At 39.7% G+C, this 19,400-nt stretch overlaps 2 protein-coding genes across 4 annotated transcripts in view; one reads left to right on the top strand and one right to left on the bottom strand.

The window, feature by feature from the left end:
* LOC123962672 (RAB3A interacting protein (rabin3)) overlaps window positions 1–7,000 on the bottom strand; it is a 38,332-nt gene extending 31,332 nt beyond the window's left edge. Inside the window, exons 1-2 of the mRNA XM_046038875.1 lie at window positions 6,845–7,000; window positions 835–951 (exon numbers count right to left, since the gene is read on the bottom strand). The gene's annotated coding sequence lies outside the window, so the exon portion shown is untranslated. The remainder of the gene's footprint in view (window positions 1–834; window positions 952–6,844) is intronic.
* On the top strand, window positions 6,199–19,046 carry LOC123962669 (proline and serine-rich protein 2). 3 transcript variants are annotated; one of them, XM_046038868.1, is made up of 5 exons: window positions 6,199–6,222; window positions 8,388–8,595; window positions 10,396–10,609; window positions 15,150–15,450; window positions 15,585–19,046. In XM_046038868.1, the coding sequence occupies exons 3-5, from the start codon at window positions 10,496–10,498 to the stop codon at window positions 17,078–17,080; spliced, it is 1,911 nt and encodes a 636-aa protein (XP_045894824.1). In that variant the 5' UTR covers window positions 6,199–6,222; window positions 8,388–8,595; window positions 10,396–10,495; the 3' UTR covers window positions 17,081–19,046. The 3 variants fall into 3 exon arrangements, with proteins under 3 accessions (XP_045894824.1, XP_045894823.1, XP_045894825.1); XM_046038867.1 differs by lacking the exon at window positions 6,199–6,222 and adding an exon at window positions 6,544–6,972; XM_046038869.1 differs by lacking the exons at window positions 6,199–6,222; window positions 8,388–8,595 and adding an exon at window positions 6,957–6,972.
* The last annotated feature ends 354 nt before the right edge of the window (window positions 19,047–19,400 follow it).

The raw sequence follows: 19,400 nt of genomic DNA on the forward strand, positions 1-19,400 counted from the left end.
CAACAATGCAGAAGAGCTGAAGGCCACTATCAGAGCAACCTGGGCTCTCATAACACCTGAGCAGTGCCACAGACTGATGGACTCCATGCCACGCCGCATTGCTGCAGTAATTCAGCCAAAAGGAGCCCCAGCTAAGTATTGAGTGCTGTACATGCTCATACTTTTCATGTTCATACTTTTCAGTTGGCCAACATTTCTAAAAATCCTTTTTTGTATTGGTCTTAAGTCATATTCTAATTTTCGGAGATACTGAATTTGGGATTTTTATTAGTTGTCAGTTTTAATCATCACAATTAAACGAAATAAACATTTGAAAAATATATCGGTCTGTGTGTAATGAATGAATATAATATCCAAGTTTCACTTTTTGAATGGAATTACTGAAATAAAATCAACTTTTTGATGATATTCTATTTATATGACCAGCACCTGTACATTCACCAGCTCAACCAGAGTTTGAGGGAATACAATAAATGGCTACGATGCCCCTCACTCCTCCCCAGCTCCACCCTCACGTCCGAATAGGGTCAGTTGTGGCTCTAAAAAAAAAAAACAAAAAAAACAAGATGGTGTCAGCTAAAATGCCAAAAATACGAGGCTTCAAAACGGTAGTCCACAAACCAATGTGTGATGTGTCTACGTCCACTTCTTTTATACCGTCTATGGGTGAACAGTGTTTCAAAAGTTCCAGTTGTATAGACTGCTATGCGTTTCACCCATTTGTTTTTTTAATGCAGGGGTTTGTTTCTGAAAATGAAAACAACGGCTGTAAAGTATTTTCCGTAATCAATACATAATATTACAAGTTCACGGTCACTCAGGTTTTTATTGTACCATAGTGCAGCGGTGGATGGAGAGGCTGGCCGGATCGATGGAGGCTCGCAGTCAGTCAGAGAAATCTAGGACGGCCTACAGGTGAACAAGTGCCGACAGGTAAAGACTGTCCTTTACCTGAGAGAGGGAGAGACAGAGAGGGGATAAATTAGGGGATAAAGTTACAGATGGTTTTTCTGGAAGGAAAACACTGCACAACCCATGCCACACTAACAATATCCAGCCATCCATCGTCAACCGCTTATCCAGCGTAAAATTCTGAATGTGCGAGTAGAGGTTACTGGCTTTAACTGGAGAATGTCTTGTTTTTCTACGACTGCTCCTCTCTTTTCCTCCATCGTTTCCAAACCAATAAATCAAAAGTCAAGTAGCACTCAACTCTCGCCGATGTCCGCCTGCAATAATTTTTATTGCTTGGAAATAGCAGTCAGCGTGCAGCGGTGTGTTTACAGCAAACAGCTGATGGAGTTAAGCTAAATACAGAGTCCAGAGTTGTTGTTTTAAGTTTTCACCAGTCAAGAAGTTTCTACACAGAGCCGAACTCGGTCTCCTCTTCTCCAAAACAAGCAGAACAGCGGATTACAGCAGGTAATAAAGCTTGTTAAAAATCCCATTCCTTTGATGCTCAGACGGACACAGATGTGAGTCCTGCAGCTCTTGATGGCTGGAAATGTTTTAATAACCTTTCAAACGGTCACGATTTTATGTTTGTGTTTCTTTCTCTGTGCTGGAGTTATTTTATGAACGTCATGACTTTATCAGGTTTGTTATCAAATTTTTAACAAACTTTATCCTGTGTCTCTCCATTATTCTCCCACACGAAAAAGCTGTTTTAATGGTCAAGCAAAGCCTGTAGTTTTTCATTATATTCCAATCAAATCTGATGTTCATTTATAAATGTTGCTCATGGATAATGGGTACAAATAATGATGCCTGTGCATCACTTTGTACGGCGTACAGGTCTACAGCCTGGGTCAGCTGATAATTTGCCTGATCTTCGCCGGTCTTTAGACCACGGTGGAAATGCAGGCGCAGAAACACACACACACCAGTGGGCTGAAGGACCCTTTTAGTTCCTTGAAAAGCGGCTTATCTTATCCCGAAAAAAGTCCCTGCTCGTGGGGTAGTGCTTTCTAGTAGTAATACCAGAACTTTGGGGGGTGGGGCTTGCCTTGCAGTGCATTTCTGAATGGTTGAGTAGAGGCTTTCGGGTGTTTTAATACTACTGCTCGTCTCTGTGACATTTGCAAACCAATAAATCACAATCAACACCCAGACAGCACACACAAGTTTCGCCGACGTGTGAAATAAACATTTTATTATACACACGGTGTGATTTGCTTGGGATTTTCTGGTCTATATATTCCAGCCTCTGCTGAATTATTTTTATACCTGGTGGGGACAAAATCTGAGGCGGGAATTACGTCACAATCTGATGACAAGAAGCCCAGTGGTAATTTATATTAACATTTCATTTCAAAACCCCCCCCCCCCCCGTTTTTTTTCCATAAATATCACCCTGTATAATACTATTAGGTTTTGATAACTGATACTCCAACTTTATTTTATGATGCCTTACTTTCTCTTATGTGAAGAACAAAATCTTGAGTACAAAGTCGTTGATAAACTTCTCAAATCGCATCGTTTAATATTGTTAACAGAAATACTTTAATTTTCTTAAATACTAACAAACAACAACAAACTAAAATTATTTAAGTCACAAAGAATGAGTGAACTAAAGATGCCATAACGGTTTATCATCATCATCATCAGTATATATTAAGATTGGTTATTAGAGTTACAAATGCAAAAATAAACTTCACATGAAAAACAAAACAACTCAGGTTAAACTGTAAACTTCAACGGAAATTAAATCAACTATGAACAACAACAGAAGTACAGACACTCCTCTTTCTATTAATCCGATAACACTACAGGACTTGTAAACAAAACAATATGCCTCTGCTACTATTTGGGAGTATTTTGGGTTTAGTCCTGATGATAACGGTGATCCAGCCAACACGGACAAAATTGTGTGCACATCATCTCTGTTCCGCCCACTGATGTGTCGGTATCAACAGCAACAAGTGTCGTCACCATACATGCTACAATGACTTCTATCACATCTGCTTTTTACACAATTAGTGAAAATGTGTGAAATGTCAGGAAGGTATGAAAAAGTAAATACCGCCCGAGCCTACTTCCCTCCTTCTTTGTCCACATCCGGCAGGTTAATAATACAGTTTATGAAGGCAGACTGGACTCTGGCTTTACTCTCTGGGTCAAACTCCAGCAGGCAGACGGAAGCAGGAAGTTCACAGGTGACACAAGAACGAGTCTGACAACTCCTCATGTTTTAAATCGAGACTGACAACAAAGCATTAAGTCTAATTTCATACCAGAGATTCTCCGTTATCATCGTCATGTTCTTAAAATAATCGTGATTCTTTGTTTCTGTGTCCGTGTTGTTGACCTACCTTTTGTTTTGCCTACTTGAGCACACCGGTCTCACCTGCTCGGCCTGGTGTGTGTTTCTGTGTGTGTGTATTAAGTGGGTGTGAGCATATATACAAAGCTGGATTCAGCAACTCGTTCATGAAGACAAAGATGGTGTGACTCACACAAAGACTTAACGTCACTTGTTCAGTTTACTTCAAGGTCTAGTTGAAGATCAAGGTCTGTGTGTTTGTATATCAGTATCATTATATCAAAGTCCCACCTCCTGTCAAACAATGTCTGCAGACACGTCTATAAAAGTTTCAACTAATTAAAAGTGATTATACATGTTTTCCCTCCCTCTATCAAAGTATCAATTGCACATCAATATGGTATGACAACAATCTGAAGACTTTATGCTCGATTGAGACGATTAATCCATCACATTTAGTCACGTCACTGTTTATCCTCAAGGTTTCATTGTTGCTGTGTGGAAACCAGCTGACAACCTGGACTGCTGGTGCATTCAAGGAAAATTGGACGTCTAAGATATGTAATTTGGTAGCTGAACAGCAACTTCTTACTGTAAGGAGTTAGTTTTCTTCCAAATTTATTTTGTGAAAGCTATTAAGTAGTTAACGATACGCTGCTAGATGATACAGAAATTACCCCCCCCGTGGACGGCTTTAGATCGAGATTTAAGCCGTCCACCATCTACTTTTCAAGCTCGCTGTATTTAATGTGCTCTTACTTCTGTTTTCAGAGTTCACATAACCTCCTAGAGTAGCGGCTTCATCCAATTTGGCTAAACTGATTGGATGAATTACTTCACGTGGCTCTTCCTTGGGTGGCGTTTTGTAAAAACATTCACCGAATTTGCGAGTACCTGAAAAACTGTATTTTAATATTTTGATTATCTTTGGCTTCTGTGAAAATTAAACTCTGGTCTGAATAACCATTTTGAAACCTGTGTAGTATCTTTAAAGCAATTTTTGTTTTAATGGTGCAACTGAGGTAAACCATGGATCTATAAAGAGAACTGGACACACCGTTGGAGGCGAAGCTCCATTCATTCCTATGAAAGCTGCTAAGTGGTACATGACAGCGAAAAAGTTTGACTTCTGAGCCCGCCCCATAGATCAAGCAAGAGACTTCCGCCGTCTGAGCCGGCTAACTTCTTGGTTTAGCCCTCCGTTAACTTGAATGGGGGTAAAATTATTTAATCGTGCAGCCGTTCTGTTTCCAAATGTTACTCGAAGTAATCAAATTCTGTCATTTCGTGAGGTTGCTGTGAAGCCTAAAAATAAATAAATAAAAAAAATGTATCCACCGTTCTACAGCCACCTGTGTTTCTTCAGTGTGCATCATGTGAAGAAAGTTGTAATTCCACGGTTTGGCCACTGTGTGCTTGTGCACTTCCTGGGGGCTTCAGTCAAAGTGTGGACAGATGAGGCTACAGCAGCGATACAGGACTGTTAAGAGTGCACAGACTGCCGCATGTTCAGAGAGGCCGCCACTCAGGAGAACCACATTATTCTTGCCTTTAATTAATTTTTAATAATGCTGAAGTATTAACTGTTTTTTTTAGACAAAACAAGCATTGTGAAAGTGTCACAATCACAGGAGTAAAATCATATATACATATATAATATGTATAACAGCCACAGGGGACATTATAAAAGGGAGCTACAACTTATTATTGTTCAATCACTGTGTTTTAATATGATAAATAAATCTACCTTGTATTTCAAGTCTGGCTGTGGTCTACAGGGCATTTCAAAACTGAGAAAAAGATTGTAATTTTGATTGTGATTGTAATAAAATAGATCGTCAGATTATTTTTTGGTCACCCCTAATGCAGCTCACGTGACTGACCAGTCTACTTCAAGCAGTAAATGTGACAAACAACTGAACTATTTAATGCAGGTTTTCTGCTTTCCTGTTTGCATTCATCTACCCGAAACAGAGGCTATACATTTATCGGTAATTTATTTATTGTACACAACAGGCATCCTGACTTGTCTAACTTCAGAGCTTTGACTTTTGAAGGGTTCCCTAAAAGTTTAAGACGTCCAAATCCAGAACTCTGGTTTATTTTGTTAAAAGAAGAAAGGGTTTTAAATAGGGTACTATCCTACTATAAAACAATCATGTTAGGACCTTTGACTGTGGGTGATATGGATGCAAGTCAGCTGCAGCAATTAGTCAATAATAATTGTTTAATTTATTATTATTAAACAAAACGCCATTCTTTGGTTCCAGCTTCTCAAATCTGAAGATTTGCTGTTTTTCTCTGTTTTACATTAATCTAAATCAAATAAATGTTGGTTTTGTACTGTTGGTCAGACAATTTAACCCTCAGTTCTGGTAACTTGTGATATTTCTTGACAGTTTATAGAAATAATTGCTAAATTAATTGTTTAGTTGCTCCCTCAAAAAAGGCAAATGTCTACTGTTATCAAAAACAAACTTTTATTCTCATGCAATCAACACATTCTACTGCTCGATATTTGAAATTATCGATACCTGAAATGAACTGTATTCAGCATTCAAAGCTGCTAAATGTTTATTTTGGTGAAACCTGACACTAAAGCTTTGCACAAGAACTGCAGCGTCTGCAACAAAATACTAACTCGGTTTGCACTGACAACAGCCTCTCTGTTCATCGTTCACATGATTGCTGGAGGACCAGCCTGGTGAAACTGATTATACTGTCGCCAAACCTCGAGTTGAATTCCTCCCCTCATGAGACTCAAACATTACGGACTGGCTGCGTGTTTAAGCAACAGCGCACCTGTTTTCGGGGAGCAGTGACAGCTAGCTTTGGGTTTGCAGCGGCTAGCGTGTTAGCAAGCGGGCTAACAACTAGTTAACGGATGGGGCAGGCGGCTAACGTTAAAAAGCTAACGGGTGTTACCTGACACGGCACCGCATGAAAGATGCATGGAAGTGGTGTGTGTCAGTTTATGTTTCGTCGCTGCTATTCCGAGCTAACGATGCATTTACATTAGATTAGCTAACATCAGGTTAATTTCAGAGGCTAACGTTAGATTTCAACATTACTGTGTTAGCTAGCTGCGACGGTTATGCCAAAAAAAAAAAAAAAAACGAGACAGAAATAAACCAACTGACAACGTGTGAAAATAATTACAAAAAACAACGTATGTGTGACTCGCTTCCAAAATGTTAATAATATATATCAGATTTCGCATGCTGTGGGATTTACTGATGAGGGAGAGGGGGGGGGGGGACCCTGCTTCCATTATCGGACAATTCACAAAGCCGGCTGCGGATGGCTAATTTCACTAATGTTGCTAAAAATAGTGGGATGTATCGTGAACAAATGTGACTCTAATAACAAGGCAAGTATGCTTACAAACCGACAATCAGGGTGTGTGCTAGCCTGGTTGTGAGCAAAAGGAGAAATAGTGCGACAGACGCTTCACTGTCCGATAATGGCCACAACTTAACTTAACGGGTATGATGGAGCTACGCTTGCTAGCGGGTTTAGCAACTTAACCGAACTTAGCTAGGAAAAATAATAACAACAACAACAACAGTAACGTTAACTCACTTGACCTCTATGTGGACAGCAGCCAGGTCGGTCGGTCTTGCTCCCGGTAACGTGCAGAACCAACACGACAAACACACCGGAGCGGTTGTTGACGCAGACCGGGAGCAGGTTACTCCAACTGACGGGAGGTGCGTTTAGGGACCACTGGGAAACTAGACGGTATTCATCACATCTCACACGCTTGCAATTTGCGCAGGTGTGAGAGCTGTATTTAAAAGCAGTGGAAGAAATCCTTTTACCTCAGTGAAAGTACTAATACCACACTGTGAAAACACTCTTGTTACGCAACTAAAAACCTTGCATTGAAAATGTTACTTTGCTAAAAGTATGAATCATGCTCAGAAATACTTTATTGATCCTTGAGGGAAAATTCTATGTTAGAGATTGCTCACTTGCATATCGAGGTATATTTCAATGAATTGAAATAAAAATAGAAAGTAGGTAAGCAGAAAATATAACAAATATACAAATATAAAATATAAATATAAAGCAGTGTGGATGTGTAACATATTTTACAGTAAAAAATAATAAAATGTACTTAAATTATTAAAAATAAAGTAGCCTACCTATTGCAGAAAGAGTCCCCTGTGACTGTTATAATGTTTTTTTTATATATACTTATATATAATTAGATTATTATTGCTCATGCATTAATATAAAAGTAGGATTTTACTGCTGTAGTTCTTGAGGTGGAGCTCATTTTGAACTATTTTGTATCGGACTGCAACTTGATTATTTTCATTATGGATCAATCTGCTGATTATTTTCTCCATTAATTGATTAATTATTTGGTTTGCAAAAATTCTGAAGAAAAGAAGTAAAATATTTCCCCCTGAAAAAAGTACCTAAGTGGCATTTAAAGAAAAGAGTCAAGTGAAGTACAAGTCCCTCAAATTTATACTCAAGTACAGTACATGAAAATGTACTTGGTTACACATTCCGACTGAACATATTTTAATAATATATAGATAAAACTCACTTACAGTCCAATAAATGTTTGCTTTTCTCATAATAACAGAAAAAGTCAAGACTGTAAAACATTACAATTGCTTGTAAATAAACCACAGGCTCCTATAGTAAAAAATACACAAAATTATAAATACTATAAAGATATTATAAGGGCATATTATAGGGACATTTTAGAGAACTATTTCTATAGCCATAGATAGAAAGAATGTCATCATAAAGCTGGATGAAGCTCAGTTTACTTCATTATTACCTCTGTATGTCCAGAGGTCATAATGAAGTAAACAAATAATATATTCTTAGAAAATTATTTTATTTCTGTAACAGAAATAAAAGGGATCACTCAATGACAAGTAGTGGCAAGACTTTAAGACTTCAGACTGGCATCTTGATTTGACTGGATAGGCTCAGAAGATAAGAAATTTTCTGGTTGTGTCCAGTCCAATGGTAATACAGGACACATCTTAAATGCCCTTCTGTTCCTGAACGCATCCAAGTGAAACTGAAGTGGGTGTGAGTGGAATAACTTTGTAGCGTGTCACTCACTATAGCCACCTCCCAACGCTTTTCCACACAGCTGAATGACAACACACACACACACACACACCCTCCTGAAGGCTGTGGGTGGAGTCTCTTCGCGGCTTTAACTGGTGCGTAACGTGCCGCCGTGGTGTCTTTACGCACACGGAGTTCACCAGGAGCGCAACGCATCTGGACTTTTAAAGCACAATTCATTTACAACAAAGTCAGAGATAAATGTGGATACCGATCTGTGCAGCTGTTGGGTAAGTCATTTTGGAAATTTTCATTGTACAAGTGTAAAGTGAATTATGGGGCTTAAATTTACTTTACAATTCTCTATGTCATGTCCATGATAGTCCTGCAGATACTTAAGTAAGGCTGTTTTACATGTGTAAAAATCACTGTTGTAATTCTGCTACATTTATCTCACAGTGCAAACATACATCAACAAATATAGGCCTATATATTGGTAAATATAATGTGATATAGTAAAAATACAGCAACATGTATGGATGTACTGTTAGTTTGGATGGCACAATGTTAAGACCTTGCAATGTATAAAAAGTACACTCCAAATAGGCTATACAGTATTAAAACATGTCTGTCAATATATTAGACTACTATAGAGATTAGATTTCTATTATTAGTATTTATGAGTAGTTATGAGCTGTAAGCAAGGTATTTAATTTTACCTTCATAGATTATTTAATGTGATTATTTTTTAAGTTCTGAAGAGGAAAAATTATCCAGTATTTTAAGTATTATAAGCCAAAAAAATCTGAGATAAATATTGGAAAAAACACAATATTGTGTAGCTAAAAAAACAAGTGTATCTTTAGCAGTTTTGATACATATGTACGTCTTTTGTACAGCTTCCGTTGAATTTCTGAGAATTGTAAGGCAAGCTTGTGTCAAAATACCAAGCTTTGCTTAGCCTTTTTGTTAGATGGGCCATTAGGGATTAAAATTTCACATTCACCACATGTTAGATATTAGTTTGGGTGAATAGCCGAACAAAAATAAATAAATAAATAAAAACACTGAGTTAAGGTAACTCATTTTCTTGAGTCTGATGAGTGACACAATGGTAACCCAGCACTGTGTAAGTGCTATAATAAATGAGTAAAAAAAAAAAATTTATGGTTAAATTGAAGACTGAAAAGTAAAAACAGTGAATGGTAAAATGACCTCGTGGGGTTTAATTCATGACCTACCAACAATGTAAGGATGCTACAGTTTGGGTGGATTAAAAAAATCCACCAACACTGGGCCAAAACAAGCCATTGTGTTGCGTTTGAGTGGTGATCAAATGTTTTAATGAGCAAATTTAACTTACTTTGTTGTCCCCGGTCCGAGTACCCAAATTGGGTAAATTTTTACCAAGTGATTTTTATTGCTCTAAGGTTATGAATGAAGTTTGTGTGGCTGCAGACTACTTCTGAAAGTTTCAACAATTCTACTTTATTTGGCATCTCAGTTTTGGCTTTTTGACTTCAAACCTTTTTTTCCTTCTAAAGTCTTTTATCAGAACATCATTAGAGAGGAATGTGTGCACTGGTTTCGGCTTAAAGAGCCTGTTTTGCAGCTCCCTGTTCCAGGTTAACTGGTCCCACAGGTGTGTCTCTCTGCTGTGATGCTGAGGGGAAAACTTTAGAGCAGTGGTGGAAAGTAAGACTCATTCTGAGCTATTTGTACTTTGAGTATTTCCATTTTATGCTACTTTACACTTCTACTTCACTACATTTCAGAGGAAAATATTATACTTTTTACTCAACTACATTTATCTGAATTATAGGTTTTACATAAAGGAATACTTGATGCATCAGTACTTTCATTGTAATGGAGTATTTGTACATTACATTGTATTGGTACTCAAAGGATCTGAATATTTCTTCCACCACTGCTTTAGAGTAACTACCAGCCCCCAGAGGATGCCCTCTTGTCATGATAAAGGCAACAGCTTCCTTTTTATAACGCGTTGACTGTGATTTACCTTTAAGTTGCGGTCAGTTGAAGCCAACAGGATCCTGTTGTTTGACATCTTGTTCCTCCTGTGTCTCCAGACTCTTGTTCAAAAGAAGATTAGATGATTCTTCAGAGCGAGACTGGATGTGATCCTAGTTTTATCGTAGTTCCGCCCACGAACACCGGACCCTCCATGAGATGTCCAAATGCCAGCTGACCTCTGATCCTCGCATTATGGACCGCCGTCTAAAGGCTAACCCTCAGCTCCACTACGGGGTCAACGGAGTAGTTGGCCGAAACTCCAGGTCAGGCGTAAGTATTTGAAAACCATTTGACCGAGTTAACCAAAACTTGATTTATGGTCAATATACTTGAGGTCTTGTGAAACATCATCTGTATACGTAGATCCTTGCAATTAACATCCAACATAAACGTATGATCTGGAGCACCAAAGATTTTTTTTTTAGAAGGAACAAAAAATATTATTTTAAAATATTAGATACCAGCTTATAATAATTCTCATGAAATATATGTTTTAAAAAAGGCATACCTGTGGATCCCAACCTGGGGGTAGGAACCTCCTGAGGGGTCGCAAGATAATTAACAAGACAGGAACAAGTTTTTGGTCTAAGAGGAATGGACAAAGACTTTTAACATCTTTATGAGGAGTTAGCGGCAGTGCAGAGATCAAACAAACCATATTTAATTTCACAACCCTATGATTTGACCATTAAACCTACCTTGTACCTTGGACCTTGTCCTCAGTCTCTATGACCAACTCGCAATTGTTGCATCAGTGTTTTATAAAAGTGCAATTATAAAAAAATGTATTCGCTCAGTTGAAGGGGGTATTTGAAGGTGGGGAAATTATTAGGATGCATTCATCTGTCCAATAAATTGAAACAATGCAATAACACCAAATGGCCATTGAAAAAACTCACTCTGCAGCACTGATAAACATGGCACATCTCAGCTGACTGTCAGAGTTATTAATCAAACTTTAAATGCATTCTTCAGACGCCAAAAGTTCATTAAAGGAGTTATTAATCAAACTTTAAATGCATTCTTCAGACGCCAAAAGTTCATTAAAGGAATACCGGTAGTTCTACAACTTTGGGGAAATACACCTACTTGATTTCTTCACTTTGTTAGATGAAAATCAATCAATGCAATCTCCATGTTTGTCTGTTAAATATGTAGAGCCTGCAGGCAGTTAGCTTAACTTAGCATTAGGACTGAAAACAGCGCTATTTCTTAGCTGGAAACCGTCTTGTTGTCATCTTGAGTTTGTGAGGTGAACCAGCAGTGACTTCAAGAAGGTTCTGTTCCCAGGCAAGAAACATTCACACACATAGTCTTTATGCTAAGCTAAGCTTATCTCTCATAACTTGCAGCTGGTTGCTGCAAGTTATGAGAGATCTTTTCATCTAACTAACTCTAGGCCAAAACTTCAAACTATTTCTATAAGCTTCTTTTAGATGATTGCAGATAAGAATATGTGAATAAAGCCATCGCTGGACTACGCTGAGTAAAACTAGTGCTATAGTGGGGACACAGGTTTGTATAATTACACAGATTTGTTCGGTCAGGAGTAAAGAGTAGTCTTGTTCTATTGTCCTCTTAAACACAGTAAACACACTCAGCGTATCAGACGAACAGCTGATTATTCAAGCTGTACTTCACCCTGACTGAGGCTTTGTGCTGTGTTTACACAATGCACCCAGTCATCACAGACGCTGAGAAATGACACCTGCTTAACAACTTAATCCCTTTGCGTGCCTTAGGGATGACATTCATTATGAACGCACAACACAACTAAACCGGTTAAACTGCAGTTTTCTAGATCTTGAGGTGCTTCACAACGACAACCATCTTTAACTCCATCTGAAACCAGCAGATCGGCGTTTATCCCAAATTGGTTTCAGTTGGGTGTAGCTGCAGGTCTATTTGTGTATCTGTACGTGTGAAGTAAAACAAAGCTCTTAGTAGCTTTGTTGTGGCACTTTTCGTAACACTTATGTCAGCAAAGAACCCTGTTTGCCATGTCAACCACGAGCGGAAGGTCATCACCTTGAAATAGCTCAAATAAGCAGCTTCCTTCAGTCTGGTGGCTTTGTAATTGTAGTAAAACACGACCTGTGATCAATACACTTTATTGTTGTCCATGTGTGTGAGAAATGTGTCTTCTACTCATATTCAGAGGTAAAGTTTTACCTTTGCCTTGTAAACTCGTTGAACTAGTTTTTTAAAGGTTGGTTCAGTCTGCTTAGCTGTAAATTATTGAGTTATAAGATATAGTTCAATATTTTGGGAAGTACTATTTGCTTTCTTTATGAGAGTTAGATAAGAAGATTAATACCACTCTCATATCTGTACTTTAAGTATAGAACTACCACCCACAGCTGGCTAACTTAGCTTAGCATAACTGGAAACGGGGAAACAGCTAGTCTGGCTCTAGTCTACCAGCACCTCTAAAGCTCACAAATTAGTACGTAACATCTTGTTGTAAGTGTTGTAAGACAACAACTCCAAGAAGTTACTGTTCCCGGCCAAGAAATAGCCCCTGTTTAAACCATAACTTGTGGTTTTTTACTCTTTTCGAAATTTCGAAGCTGGAGCCAGGACGTGGTTATTGTGCATTCATTTGGTGTCGGAATAATCAGAAAAATTATTTCCCGACTAGGAAAATTCACGTGAACGCCCACTGAAGTCGGGACAACAACTTGTAAAGTCGGAGAAAATTTTGCTCCACAAGTTGTTGACGTCATACACGTAGAAACATGGTTAGAAACAACAATGGTGCACGTAATCACGTATTGCACATAGTTCGCTGTCCATGTAGAGTGAACTAAATTAATTAGGGATGTTATTTATTAGCAGTATTTGCCATAAGCCATATTTCAGTGGATTCAGATAATGTACGGGTGCAATAACAACTCTGGGACAAAACAATAACTTAATGTAATAGAAGCTTCAATATAGTTGTATTACAATGATAATGCTAATCTAATACATCTTTACAATAGCATCCATGTTATTTCCACATTACGTCTTAAAGCACACCAGAGGCGGAAGAACGACATCCCAACTCGGGAAATGGGACCATCCAAGGAGCACATGAATGCAGTATTAGCTTAGCTTAGCATAAAGACTGCAAGCAAGGGGAAACAGCCAGCCTGCCTTTGTCCAAAGTCAATCAGTGAATCGAGTTACGGAGGTGGTTGAATGTTCCAGGAAAAGCTAGGAAGTGGAACTTGAGTTATATTTATTTGTTTTAGATAGAAGCTTTTCACCTGACTACATCGCTGAAGTTTAAACTTCCCAAACAAGCTGCAACATAAAAATACAGATGCTTAATCAGTTTGAATAGATTTTACTGTAAATACTTGCTCACATAAGTTTTACATGTTTTACTTTTACTCCTAATGTTTTTCTTTGTGGCTCTGCTACTTTAATAATTAGGTCCCTTAGACGGTGTTGCAGGATGTTACGTGTTCCCTATGTGGTTTGGCTTAAGTAGGTAAACTAGGATCTTTATCAGGGCTGAAAAAGACCAAGTCAAAGTGAAGCAGCAAATTCAATAGTCGCCAGCTAGCAGGTAGCCGTGGAGGTGAGGCACAGATGGGGAGAGGCGAGGAGGGAGGGGCAGTCCTCCAACAGAAGAGAGGGGCATTTGAACTAAATATAGGGTGGGAAAGAGGTTTGGAGGGTTGGGATGCAGGAACAAACAGACCTGTGTTCTCCCTGTACACATGACTACTGTATGAGAGTCATAGTTAGCAACATAGGGTTCAGTGATTAAGAGAAAAGTCAAATCTGGTGCTTCACAAAAATGAATAAATTGTGTTAAATAAATAAATCAAGTCATACACCTTTCCTTCACTACACCCTGCCCTAACATTTTATCTATCTATCCTGTCTTTATCAGGGTAGCATGATGTTGTGTCCAGTAATATACAGCTCCATCCTGCTCTTTATTGGATTTGTGGATGTTTACGCTCCAGTCAATATCAGCAAAAACAGCGGTCAAAACCATTACCTGAGATAGAATTACGTTTTCCAGCTTGAAACATAAAAAATTAAGCAGGGGATTGCATTTTTGACAGAACTAACATTAGCTTAAAAGCTGGCTACAGCTAATCAAATCTGCTAGTGACAGCATTTCAGCCGACAAAATTGATGGTCTCCGTGTAGAAAAGAGAAGCTGATTTTGTTTGTTTTTTGTGTGAAATCAAGGACCTATTGTTAGAAAATTTAATTTAAGAATTTGGGGTTGTTGTTACAGTAAACTGCGCCGTGATAGAACAGAAAGCTTGGCAGAAGCAGCAGTATAATAGTGAAATGCGGTGAACCTCTGGCTTTTGGGGCAATCCCGTAATCTAGCCTTGAAACTTGACCTTAACTCCGCTTCTTTTACCACACTGTTCCAAAAAGAATGACAGGTTTTGGGAATAAGGGTCCAGTGATTCAAGTCTAGTTCCTAATTTAACCCTTTTCAGATTTAAAGTTTAGAAATCAAAAATGCCTCCCTCTTAATTAACTTCTTTAAATCTTTCCTTATCTCTGTAAATATTAAGAGTAAATATTGTATGTGAAAAACTATTCTTAAAAGATGTGTTTTATACTTGGTAAATGGGGATTCATAAGTAGCATGACTTGATGTCCTGTATATTAAGGAACTGAAAACAACTTCAGACATCCTGATGAAGACAAGTTAGCATTAAATGTTTGATGAATAAAGAAAGGTGCATGTAACTCATACAGGTCTGCACCTCGCTGTGTGTACATCGTTAGAAAAAAAATGAAATCACACCATGTTGAATAATTTCCTACTGTCTCTTGTCTCCGACAGGAAGATGATGCATTGCAGTTTCTGAGCCAGGAAGAGCAGGAGTGTCTCCAGTTCTTTGAGGAGACCATTGACTCGCTGGAGGAGAGTCTTGTAGAGAATGATCTGACGACCAGACAGTTGAACCCTACCACAAGAAGAGGTCTTGTTGAAGTTGTCAACGGACCTGTAACCTCAAGTCCCAACCCCGGGGTCATACTGGCCAGACCTCCTAGTCCAAAAGACCAGGATATTATAGATCTGGTCCGTCCAGAACCGGACTTGGTGCAGACCAAAGAGCCGATCTTCAGTCCCCCAAGTCCAGGTAGCGTACAGCAGTTGGTTCTTCTATGCACGGCCATAGCCAGGATTCTGGAAACACTTTTTCTCCTCAGAATGGCCAGGAATAAAATGGTGTACTCTTTCTCAGATTTTCACTTTGCCCTTTGTTCTTCCCAGATTTTCAGAGTAAAGTGCGGACCGCTGAAAGCCACTATGAGACAAAGCCAAGGCGTGATCAGGTGGACAGATTGCCTTCAGAGTACAACCCTCCCCTACCAAGTGGCAGCTATGGGCTGACAGACAGCCATTCCTCCTACCACCCTCCAGGTTGTATCCCTACGCCAGTCCTGATTGCCAGAAAAATAGCTGAGAACCAGGCAGGAGGAACCTCAGACTACAGGCCCACCTCACTCCTCCACCGTTGCAGCCTGGAGTCTGAAAAGCCACCGAGCCACAGCGCTGATCTTCCAGTTAAACAGGGTCCTCCTACCTCTGTAAAGCCTAACCGCTTTCCTCCTAACATCAGTGTGATCCTCGGAAACAAGGAGCACCAGAACCAGTCACTGGCTAACGTGCACATCCAGGAGAGACGGGCGCAGATGCTGGCAAACCTACCGGGATCATCACACTCTCTGCTGCAGGAAGATCCTCAGTCGTCCGTGGACCAGAAGGCTCTAAATACTCCCTCTCGCAGCTTTTCCTTCAAGGACCCCTCACCAGACAAATCCAGGATAGAGGCCCTGTCTAAACTTGGCCTGAACAGGAACCGAGCCATGTCCGGTGATATGTCGCTCCCCACCTCTCTGGATCCTCTCACAGGTGCAGAACGTTCAAAATCCCTGGAGATCAGTGTACCTCCAAAAACAGAAACCAGCACCAAATTGCCAGAACCCAATTTTACGACACCAAATCAGAGCCAGATTCATGTCGACAGAAAACCAGAGACTGTTCAAACAGATTCCAGTAGGAGACATGTAGATAGAAACCCCCAACCGAGCCCTCTAGCAGTCACACAGAGCAGCTACTATCCACCTCCTTTGGATAACAAGGCATCTTTTCCCCCTCCGCCTGAGGTCACCTCACTGGAATTAAACAGCTACGGAGGAAAATCTATTGTGGTCAACCCTTCTGTTTCCTCCAGGAGTGAACCTGCAACCTCTCCAACTAGCCATGAACCCAAAATCCTCCCGCCTGCACTTGCTAACCCCAGCGAGTTCAACACCTACGGAGGAAAGTCCAAAGTCATGACCCCTGCTCCTGTAGCTGTGACCAGGAGCGACCTTCCCGACATCCTCAGCTCCCATATTAACAAGAGTCAAACCTTGCCTGCAAAATCAGAGCCGCTACCCGTTGAGCTTAACAATTATGGAGGAAGGAGCCGAACTATCAACCCCTCCACTGGGTTAAATCGCCCTTCCGACAACCCGGGAACCAGTTTCAAAGCTCCAGCCCCAAAGCCGGCCCCAAGACCTCCTCGGCATTCCTACCATGGCGCTGTTACTAACCAGAAAGCAGCGCCGCAAGCCTTGTCCCCTGACCCCAAGAAAGAGAGAGGGAGATCCGGCTCCATGTTTCGTCCCCAAGGAATCACTGTGCAGTTTTCTGGACGGGGGGCGACGGACGCATCGCGCAGGGAGGCGCTGAGGAAATTGGGGCTGCTGAAAGACTCTTGATAAACTGGAAATGTATTCTTCAGTCTCCACCTGTTGAGCCTAAATCTCTGATGTGTACCTGCTGGTGAAGGTGGAATGCTTGAAGTTTCCCCATTTATGTCTGAGCTTGAGTTGTGGTTGGAGAGAGACCTACTTTTACAGAGGAATGGAGCCAGATCCTACGACAGACATGCACAGCAAATTCTCACTTCCTGACCACAAAAAAAATGACAAACAAGTGTGACACGTTGTGTAGCTGCTGCCCACTGTTTCAATGAGTCAAGTCTTCACAGATAAACTGCAAACTGGTTTATATTGCCTCTGATCCAAGACATTGAATACTTCTGCACAAGATATTTTGGAACAAACCAATGTTGTAAAGAGGAGCATCTTCTTCCTGCGGGAATCGAACTACATTTGGTCTCCCGTCTCGCCTTTGTCTAAAGATGTTATTTGGAAAGTGGGTGCAGATTTGAGGTTAAATGGATTTTTACTGGGATTGTATATTTTGTATTTATGTCAAAAGTAAGTTTGGATTATCAACGGGGCAAAGTGGGAGCTCAATTTTGCCCCAGGGCCCTTTAACAGATTGATCTGGCCCTGGTAAATATATATGTATATGTTTTTTGGCTGCAAGAAGATACATAAAGTATAACCGTAGTGTACAGTAAATGAAATCCTCTTGCTACAGTGCAAACATAGCAGTTATAAAACGTAAGGCGAAAAAATTAAGACAAAATGCAAATGAGCGGCTAATCATGCACAAGAGTAATTTAGGTATTAAAGGAACAACAGGCGCTCGCCACATACATATGAGTTTGGTTCTTTCTCCAGTTTAAGTTATATTATTTGTTTTGCGGTGTCACTTTCCTTCTAGCAGCTGTCAGGAAAGTGAAATTAATGTTCATACACAGGCTGTGAAGTCTTTATCACCCCTGTTACACGGGAACCTTTTGTGTTTTCACTGGTTTGTTTACCGACTTTGGGCATTTTAGTCAGCGGTGAGTGTGTGTTTGTTTTCTGTTAAAGGCACTTTTCTCTATAGCAACTGTTTTACTTATTAAATGACCAAAACTATATTATAAAGAACAAAAGGTTTCTAAATCAAGAAAAAAGACATTCAGTGCCTCAGTGACTTTTCATTGTTCTGGAAATTAACATTTCCATTCATTCCATAAAATCTGATGTCCTGGAAAAACAATGGTGTAGAAGTTGCAGTAAAAAGAGCCTGGGTTTCTTGAAAGAGGTAAAGCTGAGCTGGGCTGGACGATATTTTTACTCCACGGACAACCCTCCCACACCAAACCACAGACTGTGGAATGGGTTTGTGGGCAGGACTTTTACTTTTCTACTATGCAGAGCGAATACTTTAAAACTGCTCTTTAGGGATGGGCGCGCACATGGCATTGTACAAAACACAAGCACTAAAACCACAGTCTAGAAATACATCCTGGGTTACTTATGTGTTTTTATTCCTTTCAAGCTGTTGTTGATACTTTTGCTGTTTCTGATATTTCTGTTATTGTTATTAACTGTTGTAGCAGCATAAGCATGTATGTGTTTAAGTATGTACGTATGTATGTATGGATGGATGGATGGATGTACGTGTATGTAAGTTTACTGTGACTCCGGCCTCTGTAGTTCACCTACAGTAACTTTTGAAGTATATTTGTTTCACACAGAAGTACCACTATAGTACTTCTCCTGTGTGGATATTTTTGTGAATTTTATTCATAGACTCCGGTCCTCTGTAGTTCAGCTACAGTCATTTTGAAGTATCTGATGGTGCATACACACAGTTTATAGCTACATTCTATATAAAACAGCCTACTTTATAAGGAAATGTTAGCGCAAAGTGTAAAATCCTGCACAGACCAGGGATTAAAAGTGCATCCATGTGTGGTAAATGGGAAATGTGAAAGTTGCTGCAATGTTACAACAGCCTGGTATACTTTCTGACTTTTGAAATGTCCATATTATATACTGTATATACTCTGCTTAATATATCTAATGTTGAATTTTTGTCAATCATTAAAAAGGATAATGTAACTTCTTTCTGATTGTTTTCCTTTGATAAACTCTGGAATGTAAAGAATGAACAGGTGTTGATCAATATTTCCCCTGAGTGGAAACTTACAGGACGTCTTATGGTGATGAGGTGGTGTGCTGGTCGGCAAAGTTTAAGGGGCACAGCACTCTCGCGTCTTATTGTTTTTTGTTTTTTTTTAAACAACTCGACCTATGAGCCGGTTCCAAAATGCTTTTGGATACCACTCTCACATCTGTATGGTAATTATGAGGCTGCAGCCAGCAGCCAGTTAGCTTAGCTTAATGTTTGGAA

The sequence above is a fragment of the Micropterus dolomieu genome, linkage group LG23, assembly GCF_021292245.1.
Source record: "Micropterus dolomieu isolate WLL.071019.BEF.003 ecotype Adirondacks linkage group LG23, ASM2129224v1, whole genome shotgun sequence".
In the NCBI taxonomy this organism is placed as follows: Eukaryota; Metazoa; Chordata; class Actinopteri; order Centrarchiformes; family Centrarchidae; genus Micropterus; species Micropterus dolomieu.

What these genes read in the sequence shown, in the direction of transcription:
- LOC123962669 (XM_046038868.1), top strand. Translation starts at nt 10,496, where the DNA reads ATGTCCAAATGCCAGCTGACCTCTGATCCTCGCATTATGGACCGCCGT. An exon ending in GCCGAAACTCCAGGTCAGGC is followed by an intron (nt 10,610 to 15,149) that starts GTAAGTATTTGA and finishes TGTCTCCGACAG; the next exon opens with GAAGATGATGCATTGCAGTT. An exon ending in CTTCAGTCCCCCAAGTCCAG is followed by an intron (nt 15,451 to 15,584) that starts GTAGCGTACAGC and finishes TGTTCTTCCCAG; the next exon opens with ATTTTCAGAGTAAAGTGCGG.